This window comes from Aegilops tauschii, chromosome 6, assembly GCF_002575655.3.
Source record: "Aegilops tauschii subsp. strangulata cultivar AL8/78 chromosome 6, Aet v6.0, whole genome shotgun sequence".
Taxonomy (NCBI): domain Eukaryota; kingdom Viridiplantae; phylum Streptophyta; class Magnoliopsida; order Poales; family Poaceae; genus Aegilops; species Aegilops tauschii.
This window is the reverse complement of record NC_053040.3, coordinates 21,637,507-21,650,346: the sequence shown is the minus strand read 5'-3', so window position 1 is coordinate 21,650,346 and position 12,840 is coordinate 21,637,507. Positions and strand designations below refer to the sequence as shown.

Here is a 12,840-nt window from a genome sequence, read left to right as displayed (position 1 = left end):
TCGTCATGATTATTTGAAGTTCTATCAATTGCCCAACAGTAATTTGTTCACCCGCCGTTTGCTATTTTTCTCGAGAGAAGCCACTAGTGAAACCTACGGCCCCCGGGTCTCTCTCTCATATTATTTGCCTTTGCAATCTATTTTATTTGCCTTTTATTTTCAGATCTATTAAACCAAAAAAATACAAAAATACCTTGCTGCAATTTATTTTATTTAGCGTTCGATCTATCAATATTTACAACTCTCTCACGTCCGTTTTCCTGCCTTGGGGCACCGCTACCCGAAAAGGATTGACAACCACTTTTACACGTCGGGTTGCGAGTATTTGTTATTTGTGTGCAGGTGTTGTTTACGTAGAGTTGCTTGGTTCTCCTACTGGTTCGATAACCTTGGTCTCATCACTGAGGGAAATACCTACCGTCGTTGTGCTGCATCATCCCTTCCTCTTTGGGGAAATACCGACGTAGCTTCAAGCCGCATCAAGAACCAAGGTATTAATCCAGTAGGAGGAACACATGAGTCACCAATGGTCGCACCTACACAACCAAGCAAAAACTTGCACCCAACGCGATAAAAGGGGTTGTCAATCCCTTCACGGTTACTTGCAAGGATGAGATCTGATACTGATAGATATAAAAAGATAAGTAAAAGTGCAAAATAACATAAAGGTAAATAAATTGCAGCAAGGTATTTTTGTGTTTTTGATTTTATAGATCTGAAAATAATATGATAACAAAAAGACCCGAGGGCCATAGTTTTCACTAGGGGATTCTCTCTTGGAAGAAAGCATACGTGGGTAAACGAATTACTGTTGAGCAATTGATAGAAAAGAGCATAGTTATGAGGATATCTAAGGCAATGATCATGAATATAGGCATCACGTCCATGACAAGTAGACCAACTCCTGCCTAGATCTACTACTATTACTCCACACATCGACCGCTATCCAGTATGCATCTAGAGTATTAAGTTCATAAGAAGATCACTGTCGGTGTCAAAACCGGCGGATCTCGGGTAGGGGGTCCCGAACTGTGTGTCTGAGGATCAAAGGTAACAGGAGACGGGGGACACAATGTTTACCCAAGTCCGGGCCCTCTTAATGGAGGTAGTACCCTACTTCCTGCTTGATTGATCTTTATGAATATAGGGGTTACAAGAGTTGATCTACCTCGAGATCGTAATAGCTAAACCCTAGATGTCTAGCCTTGGTGATTTGTGATAGCCTCTACGGACTAAACCCTCCGGTTTATATAGACACCGGATGGGACTACGGTTGTACAAGATCGGTTTACAGAGGAAGGAAACTACACATCGGACGCCAAGCTTGCCATCCACGCAAAGGAGAGTCCCAACCGGACACAAGGGAAGGCCTTCGATCTTACATCTTCACGGCCCATCAGTCCGACCCATATCACATTGCCCGGACGCCCGAGGATCCCTTAGTCCAGGACTCCCTCAGTAGCCCCCAAACTTGCCTTCAATGACGACGCCACATCTGGTTTTATGCCTTCAGCTTTGCAAGGCAGGTTCTTCATTATACCTTGGATAGTTTGGCTTTGCATTGAATACCACACTCTTCGCCTTCTGCGCCGCCACCGTCTCGGCTTCCACGCGTCGGATGAATACGAAGGGTCTAAACAGTTTTGCAAATAATCCCTTGACTGCATAGGGAAAGCGTCTATTTAAATAGATGAGGTCTCAGATGCCATTCCACACCACGCAGAAATCCTTAGATCTTCCCACAGAAAATCGCTCAAACACGGCCAGCACTCCTAGCTCCTCCTCACGCCCTCACGGCCCTCGAAAAGGAGACTGGGAAAGTTGTTCGGTATCCCACGCTCATCTGAATAAACTTCAGATATAGGGATACCTGCCTCCCGTGGATTTAGTCCCCATTCGGGTTGGATTAACGTCCATCAGCGGCGAAGTCCTGGCAGAGAATTTCCCCAATCCCACTGAAGGGTAGAGGGTGTGCTTTGTTTCCTTCCTGTTGAGAGGTGTAGGGTTTCCGATCCACCCTTTCCTCAGAGGTCTCCTGGAGTATTACGGCCTCCAACTGCACTGTCTTACACCGGGCTCAATCCTGCACATTGCGGGCTTTGTTGCTCTTTGCGAGCTGTTCCTAGGCTGTGAGGCCCATTTCGAGCTATGGAGGAAATTTTTCTGCCTCGCCCCCCACTCCCAGAAGGGGTCTATATTCGAGGTGGGCGGTGCCGAAGTGTGGCGCATAGCCGGGACAGGATACCTGTCCGGCACTCCGAAGTAGGCGTCTGAAGAGTGGCCCTCGGAATGGTTCTACATCGAAGACGTTGTTCTCCCGGATCCAATCCAGAGTGGTCTTCCCGAATTCTCCACCGCTCCTTTGAAGAAGCGCACCAGCTGGCGTCCCCGAAGCCTCCAGGAAGAGGACAGTGCGGAGGTTAAGAGGCTAGCAAGCAAGATCAGAGTCCTCGCCAACTCCGGACTATCCATAATCGAGGTAATGGCGATTTCAATAACATGATGTGTTCAGCCACTCCAATCCAGAGGGCTTCCCGTGTGGGCATTACAACGGGGAGGACGACGCCTCCCGCTATGGTCGCAAGGGTCCGGATAATTTTGCCGCCCTGGCCGCCATGTTGGCTAATCTTTTCAAAGGGGAGAAAAAAGACTTCACTCGTTTGAAATGTCGGGAAGGTTTTTCCATGCACAATCCCATCCCGTGGGTGAGTTTTCATCGATCATTGGCTCCACTTAATCCCCTTCCCGAGTTGCACTAGTCGAATTTAATCCAGCTATTTTTAATAGGAGTGGAGAAAGGTTGTCGAGGGGGTCCACAGCCCCGCTCCGCAGCCAGAGGTCCACATTAGAGACCTAGATCCCGGATAGGAAGAAGATCCGGATATACTTATAGAGCTCAAGGAGGGGGTCTTTTATCAGGCGAGCTACGACGGCACAGAAGTGGCCATTATAGCCGATTGCCCCGGCCTTCTCCCCTCCTCCCACGTAAGTACCTAGGAGACGTCTCCTCCAAAAGAGTTTTCTCCTTGCGCCTCACCCACCGCACCGTCTCGTGCTCCAAAGGGGCGGCACTTGTCTCGCCACGCCGTATCAGAGGCGTCCCTTAAGAGGGCGACGCCTGCGCAGGGCGGGTCTTCGAAAAGAAAGGCGGACGGTGATACTTCCGAGCCCTCACCCTCACCAAAGAGGTACGGTTTTTAATATGCACTAGGCTGACGTACCAGATTGTGACGTTTCCTGTTGTGCCGCACCTTTAGGAAGAGCATACGCCGGACTATGTCCAGAGACCTCGCCGTTCATGCATCAACCAATCCGACCCCGGACCCTGCCCCAAGGACCAGGGTTGATACGGGTGCAATGTCGAATTGTCCTCTCACCGAGGATTCGGATAATGTATCTATCACCAACTCCGAAGTGGAGAGTGCGATGAACCATCAGCGCCGGAGGGCGGCTATGCGCGACCCAAATTTCACCGAAGAAGCATTCAATGCTTTCAGCTCAGCGGATGCATACATCCGAGCTGCTCGGGATGGGCTTGCCAGAGCCACTCACCAACTTTCAAAGGATATGCGGGTAAGAATTTCTGTATAGGTTTAATAATCATGTGCCAGTAGCCCCCGAGCCTTGAAGCAGTTGGCCCAACTGATTTAAGGGTCGTTATGCCATCAGGTACTCACGAAGAAGAATAACACATTATCCAAGGAGCTGGAAGAATGCCAGACTAGGCTAACTGTTGCCACCGCCGAACTTGAAGATTTAAAGAAATCCTAGGGGCACCTGATGGTAAGCACAACAGTATCCGGAGAATATTATTCCATACCCACAATGATTCCCACTATGCATTGTTTTTGTATGCAACGGCAGGATCGTCGGACCGGTTGGGCGAGAGGCTAAGAGCTGTCCAAAGGGAAAGAAGCCGCTAGTCAACGTGTATTAACACGGACCATTAATGAGAACAACAAACTACAAGATGCAAACATCAAGCAAGCCGAAGAGCTGAAGGACATACGAGCCCAACTAGCGGATGCCTTGAAGGAGAACAGAAAGCTGAAAGGCGGCATATTCAGTATGCTCTTTAACCTTACTTTCGTACGGTCCCCTGATGGAAAATTTAACAAGTTTGTTTCTGTAGGTGTGCTGATTGGGCGGCCCGAAGGAGAAGTGTCCGGATTCCAAGGCGATCTGCTACAAGAGTTGTCCAAAGTGCATGAGCGAGCTCGGAAGGCGATGAGGAACATCGCTAAAGCTTTATGGCCATCTGGTTCTCCTCCAAGAAGTATGGAGGAACTCGTGAATTTGTTCAAGGGAGCTCGTCACCGTTTTGGGCTATGGAAGATATCGTCATGCCGCGAAGGCGCACGAGAGGCCTGGGCCATGGTGAAAACGTGGTACACCGGACTTGATCCGAATCATATGGCCCGGGTCAGACCTCGGGGACCAGATGGACAAGAAATTCCTGTTAGCTTGGTGTACGACCAAGTAAAGGTAGCCGCCAAGTTTTCACAACAAGATTGTAAACTAGATAACCTGTTAGATGGTCTAGAGGAGGAAGAAGTTTGTGAGTCCATGTAGCAATGTACTTTTATCGGCAGACTTATCTCCAGCCGAATTGTAAAACGAATGTCATGGCAGACCTTCTGCTTCACCCTCCGAAACCCAAGGTTTGGAGTGTTTCCGAATACTATACCGTCGGTAGACACCAAAGTACATTTGGAAACCAGGCAGTCCGGTCATAGTCGCTTGAACAGACACGTTGTATTCGGGGAGTTATGTTATATTACATTTGATCATAAGAAACATCTTCCAGAGAGAATAGTTCCGTTAAGGGTTCCTCTCCTTGGGCCAGCATGCGTTTTTGTGCATGCCTAAGCTGTGATGCTAAAAATCACAGCACACGTTATATTTTGGGGGCTTATATTGCAACAAGGGCAGCTCGTCTTTTGTCCGCCGACCAATTATTCCCTTAAGAACGCTAGCTTTCGGCTTCACCCGTCTGAGGTACACGTCGGGATAACCCGGCTGTAACAATCGCAGAGGTGCTCCCTTTATGCCCTAGCCGAACAAGCGGGAACGTAGGGCATAAGCACAGGAGCCAGGCAACCCAGTTTGGCAAAAACTTAAGTCATAAAGGTGCATATAATGGCGAAGAAAAGACATATATGATCAGACGACACATATATATGGTGAGCTTGATGCTCGAATAATAATAATAATAATAAGCTTCTGTGAAAAGAAGCCCCCAGGTATCGTGGGGTATGTACATTTAAGAATGTATACCCCTTAAGTGTGCAGTTTGTCCGAACACGAGCTGGAAGTCGTATAAAAACGAGAAAAAAATAACAAGGTGAATAGGAGAAAAGAAGGAACGAGGAAAAGGTATGTGTGCGGACTTTGGCGTAGAATCTTCGGAGCCGGGTAGCGTTCCATGGGTTTGTCTCCAAGCGATTATCCGAAGCATTGCGAAGGTGATAGGCTTCTCCAGTGAGAACTTTATCTATAATGAAGGGACCCTCCCATTTGGGCTTGAGCTTATTCTTTTTCTTATCTGGTAGGCGTAGAACGAGTTCCCCGACATTATAAGTCTTTGCCCATACTTCTCTGCTTTGATATCGCCAAGCCTGCTGTTGGTAGAATGCAGAACGGGCCTTCACGACATCGCGCTCCTCCTCCAGGCCGTCCAGATCGTCCTGTCGATCGATCTCGGCTTCTCTCTCTTCGTACATGCGCACTCGAGGTGAGCCATGAATAATGTCTCAAGGCAAGACCGCCTCCGCTCCGTACACCATGAAGAAAGGTGTATATCTGGTCGTGCGATTGGGCGTGGTCCGCAGCCCCCAGAGTACGGAATCGAGTTCCTCAACCCAGTGCTTGTCTGATTCTTGCAGGGATCGCACTAGTCTAGGTTTGATGCCGCTCATTATCAGGCCGTTAGCTCTTTCGACCTAACCGTTTGTCTGAGGGTGATATACGGAGGCGTAATCGAACTTTTGCCAGCAGGTGGCATACCCATGGTAGGCATCGATGCCCCCAATATTTTTTTCCATGGCCTTGTATAACCAATTCCAGGCACCAACCCAAGTTGCTTGGGTTTTTGACAAGTTTTTCATTTTCTAATGTTTTCTCAGTCGATAAATGGCTAGACATGTTGCAACTTACATACAGTGTCGAAAGTCGTTCAAACCTGCCATGGATGCCTACCATTAGCATATTCATCTAGTAGCAAAAGTTGGGGTAATTTCAAGGATATCTACAAAAACATCATGTTCAATGGAGTGTGTTCAGGTTGCCCAGAAGGGTCCGTCTGAGAGCACGTTGTTTTTCGACATCCTTGAAATGGCCCTAATTTTTTTCATGGCCTCATATGACCAATCCAAGGCACCATGACAAGTTGTTTTGGTTTTCGATACGTTTTGTATTTTCCTTGAAATAGCCCCATTTTTCATGGCCTCGTATGACCAATTCAAGGCACCATGTCAAAAAAATTGGGTTTTGGCCCAGTTTTGCATTTTCAAAAAAAATTGTAGTTTCAGTAAAATGTTTACAATCTTAAAAAAATGTTCTTCAAATTTAAAACAAATCAAAATATCAAAATATTTTCATAAAAAAATGGTGCACAAATTTGAAAAAAAAATCATGTCCCAAAGAAGTTCAAATTTTGGAAAACGTTTCATTTAAAAAATATTCCAAAAGAGGAGAAAACACATTAGTTCTTTTTAGCTATACTAGCAAAAATGCCCGTGTGTTGCAACAGGAGAAAAAAATCCTTTGTGCCTAGCTCAGTTAACACAACTCATGATCGGCTGGTCCTTTCAGGGTGGTTTCTTGTGTGAAGTCTTGTGTTCGATCCCCGCTTGGATCTGGGCTGGCCCAGGTTTCGTGACAGGTTTTTAGCGAGGCTAGCGTGCGGCGCATCAAATTTTATTAGTACCACCTCGCGTATACGTTTTAAATTTAAACTGAAAGCGTAAATTCACGGGAAGAAGCGTATTGTGACGGTGAACCCGATAAAATCAATCCGTGCTTTATTATTATAGGGAGAGAAAAAACTCTTTAGCTACAATACTAGTGTCCGGCCAGCTTGTACAGTACCAATTTTGTTATGTTACAGTATTTCCAAAATAAAACTCCTACAGTACGTCCATTCTAGTTCAAAGTAAACTCTGCAAATATATCACCAAATCGTCTTTGTTCTGGTGGTATTAGCAAGTTCACCTCTGCTCGGGATCAGTACATAACACTAATGGGCGTCGAACCGTGCTACAGTACATAACACTAATGGGCTGGCCCAAGGCGGACTCAAAAACGTGACAGATCTTCGTGGGTATTTTCTTGACAGACCATCCTGCCCTTTGTTATAAAAGGGTATGAATAGATCTGGTCCGTTGATGTGTTTAGGGGGGTTGTACATACGATCCTTGTTTATAAGCTTGAAAAGCCACTAGGAAAGAAGACAATACTTTCATCTACATGGATACCAAGCCCACCATGATCTTTGGGTGCTCCAAAAAATGCCCCATTGAACCAAACAACATGGGGAGTGGGGAGTTAGATGATCATCAAGAATGATGAGTGCACGACAACATGCAAAATTAGCACAACAGAGATATGTTCACCACACATGTTCATACAATAATACATACTGATTCTCAATAACAGAAATAATGTACCTTAGCTAAAAAGCCACTTACAAGCAAGCAAAACTATCGAGGGAATGTCGCGGACAACAGGAATTCTTCTTCTTGGCTATAACACCTGCTTGTTTCTTTTTGTTTTTTCTTTGCTTGTTGGCTGGTCGAGGGATAGCCCGTTGCTACATACACCTCATCTATTTCTTCTACCAAATCAGCCAAGACAATCTCCTTGGTTGCTTGGAGAGCTTCAAGTTCCATCTCCACTTGCCTCATGGTTGGCCGCTCCTCTGCTCCTAGTTTCACACACGCCACAGCTAGAGTAGCAACTTCGTTCACTTCGCTACCCCCCTCCTCTACAACTTGCGGATCTAATATTTTGGGCAGATTACCTTCTGCAAGTAGTGCCACAAATTGCATGACAAGTCCATCGCCTTCGGTGGATCTATACAAAGATGGCTTCCTCCTAGTAAGCAATTCAACAAGAAGGACTCCAAAGCTATAAACATCACTACTTTCTGTGAGGCGCCCATTATAATAATACATAGGGTCTAAGTACCCTATAGTTCCTTGCACTGCAGTTGTTGTTCCTGCTTGATCCACTTGAATGTATCTTGAAGCTCCAAAGTCTGAAACTTTTGCTGTCAATGCATCGTCAAGAAGTATGTTGGAAGGCTTGATATCTCTATGTATTACTGGGACTGAAACAGCAGAGTGAAGGTAAGCGAGAGCTTTGCTTATTTCACTTGTGATCCTCAACCTATCTTTCCAAGGAAGCGATCCTGGTTCTGGCCTGTGAAGATGATCACTGAGTGTTCCATTGGAAATGAACTCATAAGCCAATAAAGGGACTTCTGTCTCGAGGCAACACCCACGGAGCCTCACAATATTTCTATGGTTGATTTGTGAGAGTATGGCAACCTCATTTATGAACTCGTCGATTTCTCTCTTGACAACAATATTTGATTTCTTGATGGCCACAACATGCAGGTCCGACAAGATCCCCTTGTAGACGGTGCCATGCCCTCCTTCACCGAGCCTGCGAGTTTGATCAAAATTGTTGGTAGCCTTCACTAGCTCTTCTAATGAAATGATCATCCTCTCTCCGATATCTGCCCTGTGAGATACCAACTGCTTCAATAGTTGCCCACGGTTCTGACTAAAGAACTTCCATCTCAATGCATCAGCCTTGCGTTGCTTAAGAGCACGGGTTATTAGGAGTGCACCAAGAACCAACAGTAAAATGCATGGTCCACTTGCAACCGAGAGACCAATGATTAAACGCAAGTTACCTGGAAATTAAACATTACACATATATATATTTACTATTATTATTTGCTCAATAATGTATATTTAACCGTTTCCACGCACTAGTAGTATTTGTGAGGCTGGTGATCATCATACCTTTGTGGACGCAGCCACCAGGTAGGGTATAGTTGCCATGTGTTCCTGCCGGGCACCGGCAACGAAACGACCCCGGCAATTCCTCACAGTCGCCATAGCAGTCATATTTTTCTTTCTGCTCGCACTCTTTGATATCTGCATATACACAATCTAATTTATCATGTCTACTTTAAGACCACGTTAAGAAAAAATAAAAATCAAGTTTACAAAACAGCCACGTGCAAATTACGTTACCTTGGCATCCGCCGGTGAGGTAAGGGTTGCCTTGGTAGCCCTTCTTGCACTGGCAGGAATAGGCTCCCCTGTCCTTACAATACTTGTCATCCTTGCATTTGCTGTTGGTGCTCTTGCAGATGCTCCGCTTTACGTCATAGGGGCATTTGCGCGAAAAATTATACACTGGGACGTCGTGCGCCACGGCCCACTGGAGGACCACAGGGACCCTGAGCTGATCAGCCTTCCGCCGCCAGTTACTACTATTCTTGTAGGTAAATTTCATAACCACTTTCAGGTTGTTCTCCTTTAACCAGCCCACCTTGGCGATGAGCAGTACGTTCTTCACCGTTGTATAGCGCTTCGTGTCATTGCGCTGGATGCCCTTGAGCCCATTGACGTAGACATCGTAGGACACGCCGTAGGGCATGCTGTTACCGATGATGGACGACTGGCAGCAACAGATGTTGGAGCAGGTAGAGTTGGGGCCATGCCCCGGAACATATCCGGCAAATCGACGATCAGAGAGAGGAGGGCAGAAAGAGGCGCAGCCGCTGACGAGGTTACCCTTTCGCAGCAACATCGCCTGCACGTTGCAGCCCGTCAGTATGAACTCGTTGGACCTCGGACGCAGGAAGTACATCACCCCGCCGGCGGTCTCACCGAGGCTCCACCGACCGGAGCGACCACTCATGTTGATGGCTTGCAGTCCATGGCTGACGACGCGCATCCAGCTGTTGTCCAGGGAGATGCGGTCGACCTCGAATGTGCCAGCGCTGCCGTCGCCGAGGAGCAGCCGCGGGGGCTTGCTTCCGTCATTGTCGCAGGTGAGCTTGAACCCTGGCCTGTAGCACCTGCTCGGCCCCATGCCGAACGGGTACGGCACACTCACGTCGCCACAGCTGGTGTCGCAGCCCGGCAGCCCGATCATCATCGGCGGATCCCCTGCGGCGACGGCTTTTGCCGAGATCAGCAGCACCAGCGCCGCTGCCGCAATGGATACACTGCTGGTTACCATCACGTACGGGCGGCACGGAGATGGGTTGTCTAATTTCCTTGTTGCTAGAGTTAGCTGATTTCACTTAATTTTGCTATATGTACATAGTACTACGTGCTACTATCACTTAAAAATGTCAAGGCGCCGGCACGTGAAAGTGAACGAAAATATATCTGCCTGTTACTATACTCCAGTCAAAGTTAATCGCTGAGTTTGCCTCATAACCTCGTCTACTAATCTTCCTCTGGGAGGATAAGTTAGCAAACAGGCGTCCAGCCTTGCCAAATGGCAGTCGATGACGCCGGACGTTTTGTCATTGTTGTGGTTCCTTCGCTTTAGTTACATCAACGCAGATTAGTAATAATCAATCGTTTGACTCGGGGCTCCTGAGACCAGGATTTAGTCCCATTCTCGAAATTCTTTTGTGTATGTTGCCATCCTCAAAATTCAGCACCCTATTTTCCTTTTTTTTTCCGGGTTCATAGCCTCTTTTCTCCCTCACTAAGACTGCCTCGTTGGGAATTATGGGCTATGCAGTCTACCCTCTTATTTCTCTGTCTTTTCCTTGATGTTGCTCATAATGCATATTGAGGCTAGAGTATAGGGACTTATTTATAGACTCTATTTCAGTTGTTTTATTATTGCACCTATTTTTGGAAAAATCCGTGTCTCTCATGGGCAATGTTATCAATCATGATAAAACATTCCAGTTTTTTGAGTCTAAATAAACTAGTCCCTAGCACACATGTATGAGTTGTGTGTGCCATGATTAGACTGAATCTGTGAGATCAACCTCGAATCTTAATCGTGTGGGTCAACAGCATGCGAAACAAACCTGGCTCTTCCACTTGTGAAGTCCTGGGAAATTGCATCAATTATTCTCCGTCACAAACATTAATAATATGAATAATTCAACATTGAGTTAAATAAATAATAACCATGTCGAATAAATGTTGAAAGCCGCATAAATATCCAACATCTCTCACTTGGCTGAAACATAGTAATCAATATATGAAGTTCCATGTGTAAACATGCTTTGAAAAGTATTCCTGGCTCTAGTAAGTGGATCTGCACCATATTAGTACTATTATACAAATAAATCAAATATGCACCTGAGTTTAATCATTCCACACCTCGTGTATAGAATGGTAACTTCCTCAATGTGTTTACTTTTAAGCAAAAACTCCGGAATAGATGACAGGTCGTGATTCACATTCCACAATCTTAGGCCTTCTTTGGTTCACAGGGTAGGAAAATCATAGGAATAGAAAGGTCATAGGAAATGAGATGACATGCATCTCACATCCTATGAGTGGGAATAGGAAAGGAGATATCCTTTGTTTCACATCATAGGATTTTTTCCATTGAGTCTAGGCTAATGTTTATTTTCCTATGAAATGTGGAGGACAGGAAGATTTCCTCCATAGGAATAGGATTCCATTCCTACAAACCAAAAGGCTCTATAGGAATTTTTCCTATAAAAATCCTTGAAATTCCTACAAAATTCCTCCAAGCCAAAGGAGGCCTTATATGATGCGTGAGATTCCCTTAGCCACACATCTTTCACTCCATTGCTTGAATGCTGCAACAAATTCTGATAGCTAAGGTTGCTAGTACAATGAAGATACATACACATTCCAATACCATTTATTATCCCCTTTTTCCTCGGAAGTTCAAACATAATTCCTCACTGAGTATGATTCCCCTATATCAAGGTATTTTAAAAGGTTTGCAATTTTCCATAAAAAAAATGTATCACAACACTCCCTATGTATTTCCACTTCCAAAAAATCGAAAGCTTCAAACATGCCTTTCATATGAAAATTACAAGATAACGAAGTTTTCACCATCAATGTGACTTTATCATTGCAAAAAACAAAAAAAACATTAATATATAATAGCAATGCAAAATAGTTTACACTTATATTTGTAGATGACCGCTTTGCTTCCTCTAGAAAACCATGTGATCTGCATTTCCTTCCAACTTAAGAAAAGGTGCACAAGTCAAAATATAACCATATCAATTTGTTAAAACTTTGAAATATTTTAATCAACTGATTTTCCACTTCGGTACAAGACTTTTATTTGAAAGATAAATATAACCATATCAAGTGTTGTCAAGAGTCAACGATGAATGAGATAAAATAAATAATCTGACCTCCACTGAAAGTGTCCAAAGAAATACCATAAGTATCTCAGAAAAAATGATATTAAACTTCTTATTTCCTTCCAACTTAAGAGAAGGTGAGCAAGTTAAAATACTCATTATATACGTTTCTCAAGTGCCACAATCCTCCCACTAAAGTTTAAAATTCCAGAATTAATAAGAAAATCAATTATGTTTGTAGAATATATGACCAAGACGTATACGACATAAGTGACAATATTCCAAGGATGTTCTTCCGCAATATTCCTCTTTGTAGAGTTATATACCCAGCCTGTACCCAAACCTTAGAACCCAGCCGCTAGGCTGAACTCCCTTAGATTTCCATTTTGAGGACAAATAACACCTATTATATACCCAGGCTATTATGTGTATTATTTTATGATGAAAATTAAACAAAATGAAAAATGAATGCACAATATAAAAAACATGAA

At 45.0% G+C, this 12,840-nt stretch overlaps 1 protein-coding gene across 1 annotated transcript; it reads right to left on the bottom strand.

Annotated features, from left to right (window-relative positions):
- Positions 1-6,208: 6,208 nt before the first annotated feature.
- On the bottom strand, positions 6,209-10,287 carry LOC141025504 (wall-associated receptor kinase 3-like). The gene is made up of 5 exons (XM_073500875.1): positions 9,805-10,287; positions 9,267-9,552; positions 9,033-9,167; positions 8,987-8,998; positions 6,209-8,920 (listed from the first exon to the last, which is right to left on the bottom strand). The coding sequence occupies exons 1-5, from the start codon at positions 10,261-10,263 to the stop codon at positions 7,701-7,703; spliced, it is 2,112 nt and encodes a 703-aa protein (XP_073356976.1). The 5' UTR covers positions 10,264-10,287; the 3' UTR covers positions 6,209-7,700.
- Positions 10,288-12,840: the final 2,553 nt, after the last annotated feature.